The sequence below is a fragment of the Cucurbita pepo genome, chromosome LG10 (assembly GCF_002806865.2).
Source record: "Cucurbita pepo subsp. pepo cultivar mu-cu-16 chromosome LG10, ASM280686v2, whole genome shotgun sequence".
Taxonomy (NCBI): Eukaryota; Viridiplantae; Streptophyta; class Magnoliopsida; order Cucurbitales; family Cucurbitaceae; genus Cucurbita; species Cucurbita pepo.
The window spans coordinates 4,936,300-4,954,952 of NC_036647.1; the positions used below are offsets into that span (position 1 = coordinate 4,936,300).

General features: G+C 35.8%; 4 protein-coding genes across 7 annotated transcripts; 1 reads left to right on the plus strand and 3 right to left on the minus strand.

The window, feature by feature from the left end:
• Positions 1-2,905: 2,905 nt before the first annotated feature.
• Positions 2,906-4,230, plus strand: LOC111803160. Of its 2 annotated transcripts, none has more exons than XM_023687447.1 (3): positions 2,906-3,098; positions 3,215-3,257; positions 3,921-4,230. In XM_023687447.1, exons 1-3 carry the CDS (start codon positions 2,978-2,980, stop codon positions 3,925-3,927), a joined length of 171 nt encoding a protein of 56 aa, XP_023543215.1. In that variant the 5' UTR covers positions 2,906-2,977; the 3' UTR covers positions 3,928-4,230. The 2 variants fall into 2 exon arrangements, with proteins under 2 accessions (XP_023543215.1, XP_023543216.1); XM_023687448.1 differs by having other exon boundaries at positions 3,965-4,230.
• Positions 4,231-4,527: 297 nt separating this feature from the next.
• LOC111803975 (mis18-binding protein 1) lies at positions 4,528-7,460 on the minus strand. Its single transcript, XM_023688603.1, has 9 exons — positions 7,234-7,460; positions 7,068-7,153; positions 6,760-6,904; positions 6,537-6,675; positions 5,664-5,842; positions 5,449-5,539; positions 4,930-4,988; positions 4,754-4,820; positions 4,528-4,683 (listed from the first exon to the last, which is right to left on the minus strand). Exons 1-9 carry the CDS (start codon positions 7,324-7,326, stop codon positions 4,652-4,654), a joined length of 891 nt encoding a protein of 296 aa, XP_023544371.1. The 5' UTR covers positions 7,327-7,460; the 3' UTR covers positions 4,528-4,651.
• Positions 7,461-7,968: 508 nt separating this feature from the next.
• Positions 7,969-12,001, minus strand: LOC111804038. Of its 2 annotated transcripts, XM_023688704.1 has the most exons (6): positions 11,623-12,001; positions 10,011-10,116; positions 9,546-9,633; positions 9,216-9,427; positions 8,947-9,123; positions 7,969-8,274 (listed from the first exon to the last, which is right to left on the minus strand). In XM_023688704.1, exons 1-6 carry the CDS (start codon positions 11,706-11,708, stop codon positions 8,197-8,199), a joined length of 747 nt encoding a protein of 248 aa, XP_023544472.1. In that variant the 5' UTR covers positions 11,709-12,001; the 3' UTR covers positions 7,969-8,196. The 2 variants fall into 2 exon arrangements, with proteins under 2 accessions (XP_023544472.1, XP_023544471.1); XM_023688703.1 differs by lacking the exons at positions 8,947-9,123; positions 9,216-9,427; positions 9,546-9,633; positions 10,011-10,116 and adding exons at positions 10,453-10,629; positions 10,722-10,933; positions 11,052-11,139 and having other exon boundaries at positions 7,978-8,274; positions 11,517-12,001.
• Positions 12,002-12,416: 415 nt separating this feature from the next.
• Positions 12,417-14,499, minus strand: LOC111804107. 2 transcript variants are annotated; one of them, XM_023688801.1, is made up of 3 exons: positions 14,363-14,499; positions 13,639-14,282; positions 12,417-13,548 (listed from the first exon to the last, which is right to left on the minus strand). In XM_023688801.1, exons 1-3 carry the CDS (start codon positions 14,474-14,476, stop codon positions 12,612-12,614), a joined length of 1,695 nt encoding a protein of 564 aa, XP_023544569.1. In that variant the 5' UTR covers positions 14,477-14,499; the 3' UTR covers positions 12,417-12,611. The 2 variants fall into 2 exon arrangements, with proteins under 2 accessions (XP_023544569.1, XP_023544568.1); XM_023688800.1 differs by having other exon boundaries at positions 12,417-14,282.
• Between the last annotated feature and the right edge of the window lie 4,154 nt (positions 14,500-18,653).

The following is an 18,653-nucleotide window of genomic DNA, read 5'->3' on the forward strand; positions in this document are numbered from 1 at the left end:
GCTTAAATTGATTAATTAATAATTATTTTCTTTTTGTAAAAGGGATGAGTAGAAGAAAGAGTTCACATGCATGTGCACTGAAAGAGAACCTTGAAAAATAGATTACATTTTGGATGCATGTATTTTTATTATCACGAGAAGTACGCAAAAGCAGAGTTAAAAGACTGTAACGTCTCGATATCTCTTATAATACGACTGTGTTTGTGCTCGAGAGCCACATTGTACTGGAATGGGTCTCACTTTAATATCATTTGTAACGCCTCAGGCACATCGTACTAGAAGGGGTCCCACTTTAATATCATTTGTAACGCCTCAGGCCCATAATTCATATCAGGATTTAGAATTTGAATTCGACATTTGATGTTCCTGAGATTCTCTTGTATCTCCTGCGATACGAACATTTTTAATATGTCACCCAACGTAACATTGCTCCAAGCTAAGGACGCTTAATTTTTTAGTTCTAATGAGTGAGCCACCGAAAAGGAAAGTACACCCGGTAGGTATTGATAGTCTCTGAAAAGGTGAGAGACAATCAAAGCTGCATTGTTTTATTATTGTTTTCTCACTCCATTCCTTTCTGGTGATTTATCGATTCTTGACTCATGAGCTTGAAGCGAACCCATCAGTTCATGAACGGAGAGTATTGATAAATCCTTAACTTCTTCTATGGCAGCCACACATGATCAAACTTTGGAGTTAAAGTTCTCAACACCTTTGCAACAATTGTTTCATCTGAAATTTTCTCTCCATAGGTATGCATCTGATTGACTATTGTCATTGCTCTTGACAAGAAGTCAGCAACTAATTTGCCATTCGTTATGAGCAGAGTTTTAAAATCACGTATTAGAGATTGCAATTTCACTGTTATGACCTTCGAATTTCCTAGAAACTCGTAGAATTGACCATGCTTACTTTGATGTGGTTGCTACTGCAGTTCGTGAAAAAATAGTCTCATATATCTTGTTGAATTAACAATACGTGTCGTGTCGTGGCTAAGAGGATTTTCTTAATTTCTTCAAACTTTTTTAACACTGTTCCTCAAACTTGCTTTATTGGCTGTAAAGCTAGTATGTACAATGTGTGAGTCCTAAGAGACAAGGTAAGTACCTTTCCTAAAATTAAGGATAATCTAACTTTTTAAAATATAATAATTACATAAATTATTTATTTATTATTATTATTATTATTTTCCTCGATTCAATTATGAAAGTTTAAAGTTTATTTTAATGGATATAATCTAAAATTTAAAATTTAGGAATATAAATAATAAAGGTTTAAATTAATTATTTATTTATATTAAAATTGTGGTGGCTTTGAAAGCACGTGAGTTAGAAAGTCAAAGTTTAAATTTTGTTCCAATAATGAAGAAGGCAGCTGCAAGGTGTCTGTGAGCTAAAGCAACCACTTCAAAAGACCACACATGACTCATGCCATGTGATTTTTTTTTTTTTTTTTTTAATTACATAATTTTTCAAGGATAAATTTGTAAAATAAGTTAATTTGACGTGATGAAAATTAAATTATTTTAAAAATAAAAATTAGAATATCAACTATATTCAAAATCACACCCGCCATCGCCTATTAATGTTTAAATTGACTTTGAATAAAAATTTGGAAATATTAATATGGTCGAGCTTTATTCTTGATTAGATCACCCTATTTGACTCGACTATCAAACAAGCCAACACGTGTCTTTGACATTTAAACGTGTGGCTCATATGTACGATACAATTCTACAAGAAAATTATTACAACTTCCTAAATTTCTTGAATTTTAAATTTTAAATTTTGTTGTTTATTTATGATATAAAATAAGAGGCTTTAGAGTTTATGTGTGACTTAAAATGAAAACTACACTTTTACCCCTAAAAGTGACATTTTGGAGATGGAGAAGGGGGAAGAGAAAGAATAAGCGAAAGAAAAAAGAAAAAAAAAAGATTTTTAATTTTAAAAATAAAAAAGTATTTTTAATTTTATTAAAAAATATGGTTTGTGTTTGAGGTGGATTTAGAATTTATCGATTTAATGTTTTATTATTTGTCTGAATCTTTAGAAGCGTGAGTGTGTAGGAAAGGCCAATTAATTAACCTACCAAAGTAAGATTAAGATACCAAATCAAGATTAATAAATAATTAGTTAAACTAATTGTGGATAATGGATTTTAGAGATATTATTTACATTTTTTAATTGACTCATGATTTTTAAATTTTACAATTTGTAACCTCATCTCCCGATATCTTCAAAGTTTAATATAAATTCCATAATTTTGTATTTTTTTTTTAATAAATTTTTGTCCAATTAATTAAAAATGTAGAATATCTTAATTTAATATAAAAAATATTGCATACCGGGTATTTTATCGACAATAACATTTATTATTCTAATGAGAAGAAAGAAAAAAAAAATAAGTTGAATCACGAACCATTATGATTATGTTGTTGAGTTACACCAATTCTAGAGATTTCCGCTTAACACGTGGGAAAGGTAGAGGGAGCGGGAAAAGATTACTCCCTATTAGCTAAATGCGACCAAATATGATGATTATATTTCATATCCACCGATCGAAAACTATGTTGTAATATTAAAATTTAAACTTTTAGAATACGGAATATTATTCTATTAATTAAGATATTCTACATTTTAATCAAAATTATATGGAAAAATGGATAAAAATAGAAATTATCCAGGGAAATTTTATTTAAATAATTAAACACTTAAAAATGGCGTCATCTAGATTCGAACCAGGGAACTAAAATAAATTTTAATTTTTATTTAAAATAGTTGTGTTAATGGGATTGGGCTTGGCCCAGTTATGGATAATTTTGTGGGCTTGACGGCATGGCTATTGGATTTATGTGGGCCGAGATTCTGAGTCGTCTCCTTATAACCAAACAAGATCTGAGCTTATACGTCTCCATTTTCACTTGTAAAAGGGAATCGAGACGAACGAACGAACGAACGCAGACAATCGAAGGAAGATGAGGCAGTTCGATCCATGGCCGGTGTTTTTCAGGCGAGAATGGAAGAGGAATTGGCCGTTCCTTGTTGGTTTCGCCATAACTGGAACCCTTATTACCAAGATGACCGCCGGATTTTCTGGTATGATGATCGATTGCCATTATTTCTTGTTATTTCTTCTTGTTTCCTTCGTTTTTAGGTTTAATTTGACTCCTTCGATTCTTTCTGTATTGATTACTTGTTCGATTAATTTTCAGAGGAAGAGGTGAAGAACTCTCCATTCGTGCAGAGGCACAATCGGTATTGTCTCGGAACCCTAAATTTACTGATTCAGACTCAATCTCGCATCCCGCACCTTGGATTTGCTTATGAATTAAATCTATTGTCTGATACAGTTTCGATTTGTCTGTGGATTTCTGGTTTTAGTCTGAAAAGTCACGAATCCGTTAAAGAGAATTGTACATTTATTATTGGTTTTCTGTTTTCTGAAATGAGGTTTTTATAATTACTTGAATGTGGTAGTCATATTGTTTTTGTGCATGTATTCCTCTTGCTTATTTCTCACTAATGGCCATTGATATATAATCATCGTGGTTGCATTGTTTTGGAGTATAATTGTTGATATTCCAGTATTTGATTGGAAGGGTATATTCTAGAGAGAGGTTAAAAATCCATCATATATAACCCGAAATCATCTCTAGAGAGAAATGAAAAGAGGGTAACTCCATTTTGACGATAATCTGAAAGTTATTTGGAGTTATTGCGATTCTTTCCTTCACATACGTTCCAATGTTTGTGGAGTGATTGATTTTTCTCTAGATGTTATTGTGCACTCTTATCTCTTCTTTATGTTCATGTTCCAGTAATTTTGTATTATTGACTTTCTCCAGCGGAGAGATATATTTGGATTTTCATTTTTTTTCTTCTCTATTCCGTCCCCTTTTGTGGCGATTGTTGGTATACAACATAGGAATGTGCTTGACAAGTTAATGCACTGCCTGCTGCAGGTGAATCTTTGGAGGGGAATTGGTGGCATTGCAGAATGTGATGTTTTTATTTGTACAAAATAACAGATGCTGCGGTTAGTTTTCAAGCCATTTGAAGCAAGTCATATCGGTACTTCGCAGTATTTCTCAAATTTGTAAGGATTTTGTGATGTTGTTTGCTTACATGAACACGAGCTCTCTTTCGTAGCATCATTGGATTGAAAACTTTGGTGTTCTTTAATTTTGAATAATTGACCTTGTTCACGATCAGTCGTTTCATATGTCTACCAGTCATTCATCTACCGTACTACTTTTGACCAATCTCGTTTCAAAACTATTTTTGGAGTGGTAATTTCTTGTTGTATGGGTAACTTTGAATAAAAATTTGAATAGTCATACCATTTTTTGTCAGCTGACACATTGTTTCAAGTTCTAAGCCAAGTTTTAGGAGGATTAATCCATAAGAATTAAGTAAATTCTAGGTTTGTGGAATTAATCATGCAGCCTAATATAATCTTGACGTGCTAATTAATTAATTAATTAATTAATTAATTAATCAATCAATCAATTTACCCAATTCAAAATTAAAGTGAATTAAGTGAGTATTCATGAAATGCAAAACAGAGGGCTCTGTAATTATTTATATTTACATAACAGTTGGGGAATTGAATGGTAAGAAAGGAATATTACCAAAACCACTCTTAACTTTTACCGCTTTCTTCCACCACCGCTTTTGCTGCCTGCACACCATCCAACTTTCTTTTATTTTATATTCTAAATTAATTAATTTAAAAATAATAATAAACAAACCTCTTGGCTGTGATTGTTGTGGCTGTATGTCTGGCAAGTTTTCCTGGATTCCTCGTAGCTTTCGATCCTATATTACAAATTAATAATAATAACTTTAGTATTCAAACTTTGAGAGTGCAGAGATATTTTCATTAATATTTCAATTAGTTTGTAAATTAAATAAATAAAAAAGTTACCGAGTCGTAAACAGGTAGCTGGTTGCGCCAAAACTCCATCGTGGGTAGAAGTAATCGCCCTGAATCCATGAATCCATGAATTCAAATCCATTAACCATAAGAAAAGAAACAAACAACCCATCAGCATTAGCCTCAACTTTGTTCTTAAGCGAACACGACTCTCTACAATGGTATGATATTGTCCACTTTGAGCATGCATAAGCTCTCATGGCTTTGCTTTGGGCTTCCCCAAAAAACGTCTCATACTAATGGAGAGAGTATTTCTTGATTATAAACCCATGATCATTCCCTAAATTAGTCCAAAAGGCCTCGTACTAATGTAGAGGGTTGCTTTGGGCTTTCCCAAAAGGCCTCATACTAATGGAGAGAGTATTTCTTGATTATAAACCCATGATCATTCCCTAGATTAGTCCAAAAGGCCTCGTACTAATGTAAAGGGTATTCCTTGATTATAAACCCATGATCAATCCCTTAATTAGTCGACGTGGATTTTCATCATCCAACACTTATCATTCTCACCTGATCGTGACCGCCCATAACTCAAACATTCTGGAGATATCATACACTTTTTCTCCTCCCTTTGCCTTGCACGCACAACAACACCACTTCCCTGAATCAACAACCACCATCCCATACACATTTTATGAGTTTCTTCAATCGAACCACACATTTATTACACCAATCTAGTTCTAATCATCAACTGAATTGACAAACAAATGCCAGAAATAACTTACAGGTGAATCGAAAACGATCTTCTTCTTCACTTTCCTCCTAGATTCTTTCTCTTTTCTTCTTTTGTTTTCTACTTTTTCTTCTTGAATATCAGAACCAGTGAAAGGAACTGGAGCTTCAGCTGCACTTGTTGTCTGCATCATATCTTGAGCCATAGAATCTCCTTCATCCAATCCATTACCTTATTCACAACTTTTTCTCAGTTCTTACATTCATGAAGTTGAAATCAACTACATATTTTTAATAATGCAATGTCATGTTATAAAAGATTTAAAGAAAACCCAAAACCAGACAGATATTTTTCTCTGTGATTCAACACATCGGTTAGAAAAGGGTGCAATGCATTCCTTACAAGGGTGTGAAAACCTCTCTCTAGAGGACACGTTTTAAAACCTTGAGGGGAAGCCTAGAAGGGAAAGTCCAAAGGGGACAATATCCGTAAGCAATGGGTTTGAGCTGTTAAAAATGGTATCAGAGTCAGACACCGGGTGATGTATCAGCAAGGACACTAGGCCCTCAAGGGAGGTGGATCGTGAGATCCCACATCGGTTGGAGAGAGTAACAAAATATTGCTTACAAGGGTGTGGAAACCTCAAGGGGGTGGATTGTGAGATCCCACAATGTTGTAGAGGGGAGCGAAACATTCCTTATAAGGGTGTGAAAACCTGTCCCTAGTAGACGTTTTAAAACCTTGAGGGGAAACCCGGAAGGGAAAGCTCAAAGAGGACAATATGGGTTGTTATAATTACTGGGAAGAACTTTTGACCTTTTAGTCAAGGTCGATTGTGCTTAACAAGTGTTTGACATGAATCCAACAAGAAGAAGAGTGTCCCACATGCGCTTATCTACCAATAGTAATTTGAAAATGCACTTACTTTTCGATCTACAACGCAAGCTGTCTGTATCAGAAATATTTCCCCCAGCAGCAGTATTATCCAAAGCTTCTCCCTGGAAGCAATTTGCTGCATAAGTTTCCCAGTTGGGAGGAAACCCAAACACAAAATGCTTGAAAACCTGTTTATAGTGAAAGCTACATTAAACCCAAATGAGAGCACCAGGAAATATAGGAAACAAGAACCACAAATTTGACATCCAAACCTCGGCCGTGAAGCCACTATCAGTAGTACGAAGTTTGTTTATGAAACCCTTAAGAACAACACAGATCCCATCAGCAGTCTCCAGAGTGAAAACATCGAATCTCTTAACAATGGGAGCAGAAGAAAATACACGAACAGGTTGTCCCCTAAAACAAACCAATAAAAAAAAAACGTGGAAGAGCGCAGAAAGAAAACACCAGAAGAAATTTTCGAGTCGCTTCACGAAATGGCAACAGATTGAGGCAAAATGTGAAAGAAAACAGAAACAATCACAAAGAAAGCCCTAGAACGGAGACAAAGTATGATTACGGTGTGGATGTTAACCCAGCGACGGCAAGCGATTTCCCATTGGAGTCATTTTCAGCTCTGATTAACCACCAATCGAGCAAACAAACCTTATTTTTCGATCAATTAGACACACAATCAGAATCAGATGAATAAAAGTAATTGAAGGAAAGTTTGAAGGAGCGCTTACTGTTTTCTGGAAGTAAGAAACTGAAGCGCGGGTGGGGATTTTGGTGTCGCTGATGGGGGTTGTTGGTCGATGCAATTCTGGAGTAGAAGCCATGGCGTTTGCGAAATTCGCCTGAGATTTTGAGAGGGATTTGCTTACATTAGGTTTTTGGCTCCTTTTTTCTGGGGAAGGTTTTGAAATTCATCGAGGAGAACGGCACCGGCGCGCGGGAATGCTTTACAGCCACACTCCCCTGTTTGTTGTGATATTTACAGTTCCCAAATTTTACAATTTTACCCTCTTCTGCCACGTTTGACATTTTATCTTATATATTTTCTATTATATTAATTAAATTAATTGTGCTTCTTATATTTTTATTTTAAATTAAAATACAATGAATTATGATTTTTTTAATTCATATATTATAAATTCCAAGGATTTCTAAGACGAGATGACGAGATTATGCACAAAAACCAATTGAGTTATGCACACGCTCAATGAGCCGGGAATAACTAGCTACTCCTAAATAACCACAAAATACAAAAGCTAGTTTTTATTAAAAATGTACGCAATCTAAAATCTAAAATGTTACATAAGTCGAATACTTGAGAAGTTGTTTGACTATAAGGAATTCAAATATCAGTGAACGATCATAGAGTAAGACATCGAAGCATAAATCTTTAGAACGAGAATAAAATGTTTTATCGACATCAAATATCGTCGTGTTGAAATTCAAAGCATCGGATAGAGGGAAAATATCAAATATGAAGGCATAAACTAGGATTGATATTCGAACACTAAAGAGAAGACAATTCATAGCTTTTCATCTTGAGTTTCATCACAAGGAACACAGCCAAAGTGGGTTTGGCTTGATTGAATATCACAACCAAAATGACTTCATAATATGTTGGCATCAACAACTCGATGTTTGTCTCAAAGAAAAGAAGTTTACGTATAGAGGAAATTAATGAAACAAAAACAACCTTAAAATATGTCTTGGTGGAAGTGTCCTGAAACAGATTGTGCCCTCTGCAGATGGAGATTCAATGTGTAATTTCTTACCTGCACAAAGACAATTCATAGCAACATAAGAATTTGTAGCATGTATTGCAAAAGCAAATTTTCGGCATAGCTTCTCGTAATCTTGCATCGAGTAACAACTAACGAGGGATGATCATTTTGACTATTCGAATCATAAGCTGATATTCAACAGTCTTAACTTCACATAATCTTGTTTCGAGTCAGGGTCTATATGATTCCCAAGCTATTATGGTGTTCTAATTCTATACGTTTATGCGTTCTTAAATTCCAATTCGAATTATGAAATCAACAGGTGCCTTAAAAATTGAGTCATAGAATCGCTACGTTCCTCCATAACATAACGAAAAATGTGTAACAGCCCAAGCCTATTGTCAGCAGATATTGTCCGCTTTGGCCCGTTGCGTATCGCCGTCAGCCTCACGGTGTTAAAATGCGTATGATAGGGAGAGGTTTCCACACCCTTATAAGGAATGCTTCGTTCTACTCTCAAACCGATGTGGATCTCACAAAATGTAGCCTTAAACATTCCAGAATATTACCAGGACAGCTAAGTTTACGGACAAAACATATTGAAGTAACTTACTAACAAGGATGAAGACGATGATGTAAAAAAAAGTTAGCGATCGCAAGGATTTTAGCACATGCCGTGATAACTCGAAGCAAAAAAAACTATGGAGGAGTACATCTGCATACCTCTAAACTTTGAATTTGTTCTTGATACTGGCATAAGACGTGCTTTAACTGATGGACTTCTCTCGTCTTCTCTTCTTGCTCAAGATTCCGCTCGTGCTGAATGGCGACCGCTCTCTTTAAAATTTGGTTGTCATTTACCAAGCTTTGCAAATGCCCCTTCAAAGAAGCATGCTTTAACTGCAACATAATGTGGAGAGAAACGAAAATTTAACCTTTTACACTTGATCAAAAGGAGATTGAACAGTCTATGGACAATAATTCCACACTACCTCCTCTGATTCTCTTGAATGCACAGTTACATTATGTTCAAAAGCTTCTAAAATCCTTGCGGCTCGAATTCTAGCATCACCAACATCAACTGCGCTTCCCATTTCTTCCACAAACATGTCCACCCACTTGGATCCATGCATTCCATATCCTTCACCAATGGCCGAACCAGCATCGGCGGCTTCTTCGACCTTCTCGTGTGACATTTGGCTGCCTGATTTCAGAAAAACCCGATTCGCTTAGAATAAGATATCAAGGCCATGTATATATTTTACGTAATCAAACCTGTTTAAACCAATGTCAGATGATACACATGTATAATAACAACTTACATGTAGCTGTTCTCTCATCCGGGACCGTAGAACAATTTCCAATCGTCACAGAATCGACACGAGCACTAAAATCATCAAAGGAAGGCACCTGTAGAGCATCACTTGCATATTTAATCTTCAAAATTATGATCCTAAGAACAGTTTCGACCCGCTAAACATGCACACAGAGGATAATCAGATCTTCCAAAAGCTTTAATTCATGACAAATTGGTTGATTATAATGCCTATGAATATCCTGATATCAAACCATCTTTATAGCATTCCTTTCTGATTAATCTAGAAGCATTGGTTACAAACAGACAGAATCAATCAAGTGGAGAAGAAACAGTACTCCATAAAAAAAATTAAAAATAAAAACCTATAGAATTTTCATTTGAAAATTTGATGGAAAGGCTGAAACCAATAATCCAAAATAAACTAAAAACGGAATTCATAAAACAACAACTGATGATCCTGGAAACAAACCTCGGCACCGACTCCAGGGAACATCTGAAGCAAAACCGAAGCAGAATCCTCATGTCCAGACCCGAACTCCGATCGGGTCGGGGATCCGAAACTGGACCACCGGGACCTTTTAGCGNATTGTCAGCAGATATTGTCCGCTTTGGCCCGTTGCGTATCGCCGTCAGCCTCACGGTGTTAAAATGCGTATGATAGGGAGAGGTTTCCACACCCTTATAAGGAATGCTTCGTTCTACTCTCAAACCGATGTGGATCTCACAAAATGTAGCCTTAAACATTCCAGAATATTACCAGGACAGCTAAGTTTACGGACAAAACATATTGAAGTAACTTACTAACAAGGATGAAGACGATGATGTAAAAAAAAGTTAGCGATCGCAAGGATTTTAGCACATGCCGTGATAACTCGAAGCAAAAAAAACTATGGAGGAGTACATCTGCATACCTCTAAACTTTGAATTTGTTCTTGATACTGGCATAAGACGTGCTTTAACTGATGGACTTCTCTCGTCTTCTCTTCTTGCTCAAGATTCCGCTCGTGCTGAATGGCGACCGCTCTCTTTAAAATTTGGTTGTCATTTACCAAGCTTTGCAAATGCCCCTTCAAAGAAGCATGCTTTAACTGCAACATAATGTGGAGAGAAACGAAAATTTAACCTTTTACACTTGATCAAAAGGAGATTGAACAGTCTATGGACAATAATTCCACACTACCTCCTCTGATTCTCTTGAATGCACAGTTACATTATGTTCAAAAGCTTCTAAAATCCTTGCGGCTCGAATTCTAGCATCACCAACATCAACTGCGCTTCCCATTTCTTCCACAAACATGTCCACCCACTTGGATCCATGCATTCCATATCCTTCACCAATGGCCGAACCAGCATCGGCGGCTTCTTCGACCTTCTCGTGTGACATTTGGCTGCCTGATTTCAGAAAAACCCGATTCGCTTAGAATAAGATATCAAGGCCATGTATATATTTTACGTAATCAAACCTGTTTAAACCAATGTCAGATGATACACATGTATAATAACAACTTACATGTAGCTGTTCTCTCATCCGGGACCGTAGAACAATTTCCAATCGTCACAGAATCGACACGAGCACTAAAATCATCAAAGGAAGGCACCTGTAGAGCATCACTTGCATATTTAATCTTCAAAATTATGATCCTAAGAACAGTTTCGACCCGCTAAACATGCACACAGAGGATAATCAGATCTTCCAAAAGCTTTAATTCATGACAAATTGGTTGATTATAATGCCTATGAATATCCTGATATCAAACCATCTTTATAGCATTCCTTTCTGATTAATCTAGAAGCATTGGTTACAAACAGACAGAATCAATCAAGTGGAGAAGAAACAGTACTCCATAAAAAAAATTAAAAATAAAAACCTATAGAATTTTCATTTGAAAATTTGATGGAAAGGCTGAAACCAATAATCCAAAATAAACTAAAAACGGAATTCATAAAACAACAACTGATGATCCTGGAAACAAACCTCGGCACCGACTCCAGGGAACATCTGAAGCAAAACCGAAGCAGAATCCTCATGTCCAGACCCGAACTCCGATCGGGTCGGGGATCCGAAACTGGACCACCGGGACCTTTTAGCGGAAGAACAGGCCGTCGGAGAAGAAGATCCAAAGATCTCCTCAAACCCAACCCGCTTTCCACAAACTCCAGCCGACATGGCCTCCTCCTCCTTAAACCCCCAAATTTATCGGATCAAAAACCCTAGAACGAAATTCCCAAATACGAAAAGGCGGAAAACCCCCAGAAAATCAGAAATCAAAAGGCTCTATGGTTCTAAAACAGAGATCGTCGGTGATCGGAAAATCGCCGCAATTCTGGAGAGGCAATCTGTTTGAAAACGTAGAAACAGATAGAAATAATGTAGAGAGAAATTGAGGGAATAGGGTTTGATGAAGGGAAAGAGAAGGAGCAGGTTGAAAGAGGGGAGGGTGAGGCCAGATTTTGGCGTTTAATGTGGGTTGGAATCTTTAGATATTTCCACCATTGAAGTTTACAGTTACGGTAGATGCACGAAAAAGATAAACGTATATCTATGCACAACATTATAGGGTAGACCAAATATACATTACTTTTTTATTTTTTTATTATTTCTTAAAATCTTATCAAAATTTTATATTTTGATTTTAATTGTTTATCGGCAGTAGAATGCGACTAATTGTCAATTCTTCTTTTTACCCGAATTATATGTTATCTAAAACACTTTCTATCGAACATGATAAAGACTCGAGCATATGTATTTGCTGAGTTAAAATTAAAAGTTCAAAGACCTATTTCAACTCGGCGAAGCTTTGCACATGCAAGTTGCTCTGAATAAAATATTAAGGGACCGAAAGCCGAGGGTAATCAAGAGACTAGGTTAATTTTTTAATGCAATTATTGCAACAAAAAAAAGTAAACTTTGCACAAATCAAGATATATCAGGCCTAATAAGTTGCTTGCCTTTTGATTTAAAAAACAATCAAGGCATTTAAGTCCCTGTTTGTTATTTGACCATAAACTTCGCCCGATAGCTGCAAAGTTCTTGATATCTATATAGATATATGGCTATGGTTTTGATATCTTATGCACAGTGAGCATCAACTTTTCTTGAAAGTTCTTGCAAATCAATATGAATGGATGGATTCTCCAGTTTCAGCAGTTGATGCACTTCCTTCTCCATCGCCATTGTTTCTCTCATCAAGCATTCCATGCAAAACCCAATTGAACACAAGCGCTGTGTCATTTGGGCTTTCAGATTTGCCTCATCTTCACCATTTATGTAAGCTTTGCTCAGAATTTCATTTGCATGTTGGCAGAAGGAACCCATAATTTTCTCAATATCTTCTTCACTGAGAGCTAGAGCTCTGCTTCCATGGTTTGAACCCTTTCCCATATCCTGGTTTTTGCTCTGCAATTCCTTCAAGGACTTTATCAGGCTCACCTTCTCCATGAACTTCAAAGAACATCCAACTTTTTTGCTGAATGCCTCCATGTCTTCGCTTAAGTTAGAACTGTTGAGTTCTAGAGACAGAGACCTCATTTCATGCACCAGAAATTGTAAGATATCTACTGATTTTTGCAGAGATTTCACAAGATTATCGTAGCAGGTAGCTTGGAAAGGTGTAGTCCAGAAATTTGGCTCAAACCCAGCTTCTATAATGAATTTTTCTAATTGACTAACGTGGGATTTCAGATTTTTGTGCTGTTCTATCAATGGAATCAAAGTAGAAGAAGATTCATACGAGTTCTTATGGGGAATAAGGATTACCCTCTTGATGCAATCTTGAAGGAGCTCTAAAGTTGTTGAGAACTCTGTTTTTGTCAAAGTTGCTGCTCTTGTTGGGTTGAAAACAACCTCCACGGTCAGATAACAGAGCAATCCAATGCAAGCTTCTATGATTCTAGCATTTGCAAACTCAGATGGAATGCCGTAGTTCTTCCTCCCAAGAACAAGCAACGCGCCTAATGCTGAGGCGATGCCACCAGATTGACCATACATTCTGCTATGGATTAGAAAGCTGGAAAAAACAACCCAAGGGAGAAGAGGTAAGAGCCATAGATACTCATATTTACGCAAAATAAAACAGCATATGACGCCATAGATTGACCCCATTGCCGTCCCTTGAGCTCGAGCGTTGGCGACTGTAAATATTGCCTGTCTCTCAGTTGCAAAGCTGATGGCAACCGTCAATCCTGACCAATACCCATTTCGCTTTGTGTAAGTCAGACCCAGATACACGGCAAGACCCAACGTAATCGAGCATTTCAGGGCAAAACAAAAACTCTTGGATGTAGGCAACATGTTCGACGAAATGCCCCAATGAGTCTTTTTTGTACAATCGTCCCCCAACTCAGTTGCCTCTCCCCCATTGAGTCTCCGACCTATTTTCACCTCGGAGACGAGATTCCGGGAAGCGGCGGCGGAGGTTGAGTCATACAGAAGGATTTCCATACACCGCAAGAAGAACGAAACCGGCAGAATTTGAGGGATAATGGGAGAAATATTAATCGGCCGATGGGTTGACAACGTGGGCTTCTTCTCCGGCGCAGTAGTGAAATTGAGCTGCTGTAGGTTTAAGATGGCCTTGGGTTTGAGATCGTTGAGCAAATTGCAGAGTTCTTCGTCCATTGCTCCGAAGGCAATGGAAGGGGAAGTCAGGGCAGCTTCCATTCCTCTCATTGCAACTTCAATTTCTTCCAACTTTTCTGCAATGTCGATGCCCCTCTGTGACCTTTCCCAGATCATTCCTCCCTGTGTTCATACCAACAAGGCTTGCATTAACCACTAAAATCCAAATCGCTACCGTGAAATTGAGGGTGAAGTTATCATACCATATTTGCTTTGATACTTTGAAGAAGCTTTGTTCCATATATCGATAGCGACTTGGCGTCGGCCATTGACGCAGCTGCCTCTGCTTTGCTCCTCGCGCCCAACCCATCCACCATGGCCGCCGTTCTCTCGCAGCCATTCTCAATATAGCCCCTACTAAGTTTCCTCATCTTCACTCGCACCAAATCAATTTATATATTTTTTAAAAAAATTATTATAATTTCATTTCCACGTCAGATAATAATTTCAACTAATTTAAATACTTTAGTTATACAATTGGAAGTGTTTTTATTAGATTTTAATGGGTTTTGTTTTAATTATTTAATTATTTATTCTTTGTCCCGTGCAAAATTAAAAGAAATTAAACGACCGTATGATATTGTTCACTTTGAGAATAAGTTTTCATAGCTTTGACTTAGGTGTCTACTCTTAACATAACCTCTCATGATTTTGTTTTGTGCTCCCAAAATTCTTGTACCAATGTAGAAAGTATTCTTTGATTATAAACTCATGAGCATTCTCTAAGCTGATGTGGGACTCATTTTCTTTTAGAGTCCTTTGTTCGACATTTGAGAATTTACCCCTCTATTGGCACGACTAAATTTAGGACATGACTCTGATACCATGTTAGACGATCACTCATCTCCATGGTATGATATTGTCCACTGAGCATAAGATCTCATTACTTTGGGGCTTTCATCATTCAACACCATACCACTCAAAACCAAATAATAATAATAAATCCTTTAAATTATATATATATCAAAATTTTATTTTAACTAAAATTTTGGTCGTGATTATGAAAATTTCTGGACCTTGATTTTACCTGGAAGGAGGCCAGCTGTGGGTAGGGAAGCATCATGGCGGCGACGGCGGCAAGAGCTCCGGCAGCCGTACTGGACGCAACACGAATTGGGTGCATATAAAAACTCGTCTGACCGCCGTGAATCACCGTTCCGACGTACACGATCACAAGCTGTCCAAATGCGATTCGCTTCGTCAGCAAGTGGGTCCGCTCCGGCAAAGCCACCATAAACGCACTGACGGCCACGGCCGCTGCCGCCGACGCGCTACCAGTGAACCGCTCCGGTTTGATCAGCCACAAGCAAGGTACAGACGAGAGCACCACCAACGCCACCGCCCACATCACGTGCCACACGCCCATCACAGCGTCGCCAATAGAAACGGCGTCGGAAAGCAATATGGAAATGATGGTGACGTAAGAGAAAGCCGAGAACGCCAATAAGTGCTTCACAGGCGCTGGTCCGAACACCGTGATGACGCCAATTATGGCACATGCCAAAGCAGCTCGTAGAGCCGAGCCGAGGCGCATCCTCCATAGCACCGCCGTCGTTACCGCCACCGGCATTATCAGTGGTTGTATGTATGTGGGGTATATAAGAGGAAGAAGAGAGCTATGTTTAAAAGTAACACTCTAACCATAGATTTTATAATTAAATTACATTACAATAAGTTGTAGTTCCAACATTTTTCTACGACATGATTACAATACGTGTCCATATATATTTCATATATTTTCACGTGTCACGTGTGGTTACTTATATGGAAAGTATGGTTAAAATTATTAACTTCTTTCACCTCTCCTTTTAAGTAAAATTTATTAATTTTAAAACAAAAAAAATTAATACAACATTATACACTCTTATAATAAATTGGGATATTAATTTTTTATAAGAACAATCATTAATATAATAAAAATTCCAACTTTATCCCTCAATGAATTTGGGTCGTTGACCAAAACAAAAATATCAATATTTTGGAATATTATATAACTCACAAATAAAAAATTAAGTAAAACTAAAATATTATGAAAATTTAAATTTAAAAGGATTAATGGGTTGATCAAATTTCAACTATGTATTAAATATGATTAATTTACATTATTTATGTTTTATATTAAATGCCAATCATTTATTGGGTTAGCTAGTCAAATATTAAGGTTATTTTTGTCAATTTCCCATTATTCAATGCGGATCATATAATTATCCAAAATTATAAAAATATTAGTTAATTAATTAAGTTTGGCCATTTAATTTGTCAATAAACCAATAAATTAGTTTTTTAGTTCAAACCACCGTATAAATAAAATAAATACAATTTAATTTGGAGTTCCAAAAATCTAGGTGAAATATCAACAAAATAACATATATTTATGGAAGAATAATAAAATAATTATTTTTTTAAAATATCTAAATAAATATTTTAAATTATATTATCGAGTTTAAATCATTATTTTTTTATTTTTTATCTTATAATCAAAATGTTGATTCACTCTTTATAATGTTGAGTCTATGACTTTAATGCATTTAGTGCGTTTTTATAACGATTTGGTGAATTAAATTATGTTGATGGAGCAAAATACTATTTCGTTCCACGCATTACTAAATTGAGATATAAGATTTAAAATAAAAATACTAGTTTTAAAATTTTTAAATATTAAAATATAGTTAGAGATGATTGATTCTATGCCAGGTGGGTTACTAGTGGTTGGTCGGTTTATATCATTCGTGAAAATCGACGGCTATGATAGATGAGTCATCGGACTTCAGAAGTTTTGCCTATGGCGGGGAAGATTGAACGTATGTGTACTTAATCAGTTTTTATTTTTTATTTTTTACTATTTACTTTCATAAATATTTGGGAATAATAATTGAGATTTGTAAAATGAAGATGAGAATGAAGATTGAGACCTAGAACGAATTTAATCATGTTCGGTCTTAAATTATGTTCTACGTGGGCTCACTCATTTTGGATCTTAACTTTCTTGAAACATTATAACTCGAATCTAATTTTGAAATTATTACGAAGGTGGAAGGTAATATTGTAAGTTTTGAAATAACATGAATATTTTCAAATAATATGCAAAGTGATGTAACTGAATTAAAGACAACAAAAAATAATCAATTTTTGCTAATAGTTTTAAATTTTTATAAATGATATTTTGAATGACGTAGACTTGCATCGTTCATAAATGACAATTTTGTAGCTAACAATAATTAAATTTTATGTTACTTAAAATCGTTTAGGAACGATTTACGCTAACTTAATGTTTTTCTTTTATTTGTTAAATTATAAATTTTAGCGTCGGATTTTCATGTTTGATATTTGACAAGTTGAGTAGCTTTATATTATATATTTAATTAGTTCATTCACTTCAAAAATGTCGCTCAGATTTTAAAACTTTTAAATTTGTATGTAATAAATTCCTAGTATTTAAAAAAGAAATTAAAATGAAAAAAATCAGATATAATTTTTAATTTTAATTTTGTATGTACAATTCTATTAAAACTCTTTAAAAGCCCATTACAATATTGTTCGAAGAATTATTTAAAATAAACGTACATATCCGATAATATTTCATAAACGTACATATCCGATAATATTTCAAAATTTTGTGAATAAATTAGGTTAAAATTTAATTGCAAAATAGTTAATTTAAAAATCAAATTACACAAACATGTAATTCACTACACACGAATTAATCATTTAAAATTAATATTTTTTTTATTGTCCGAGAATATAACGATAATTGAGGTACCTCAACGATCGTATTTAAATATAATAAAGTAAAAGAACGGTAATATAAGACGTGTCGGCCCAATTCATGTGGGCCATTTGCTACATAGTATAGCCCAATACCTGCAGGTCCATCCCTCAAACCTATTGGTTAGAAGATCAGAAATCGTCACAGGATTGGATTGTATCGGTTGACATTTTTTTTAATCCAATTATATTCCAACTAAGTATTAATTAATTAATTTTTTTTTTTGTTAATTTAATGTAAATTAGTGAAACATACCAAAATCAAATGTATACTAGAAATATGAGATCCGAACTCATATGACTTTGCGGAGACCCATGTTTTTTGTAAACAGTCGCTCGGGCTTGGTCACTACGACCCCCTTTGTGAGGAGGCATCCCTTCTCCTGAAGTTACGGGGCTATTTTGCCGAGTTCCTCAGAGAGAGTTGTCTTGCGCCCCTAGGTATTCTCTACCTACCTACCTGTGTCGATTTCGGGTATAGGTACCCTTTTGTTGAAGGTCGTTCGAGCTTTTCGTGGGAGTATGACATGGGTTACTTCAGCGTCGTAGCGCCTGATACTCGAACATTGACTCGAGGTATTTTCTCTACCCCTTCTTGCCCTAAAAAAAAAGCACCTTGCGTCTTGAACCAATAACCATTTTTCGGCTAACCTATCCTCCTTCGTCCGTCCGAGGGGTAGTACAGGAATATTCCCATTGGAGAGGTAAACTAAGGGCGTGAAAAGAAAA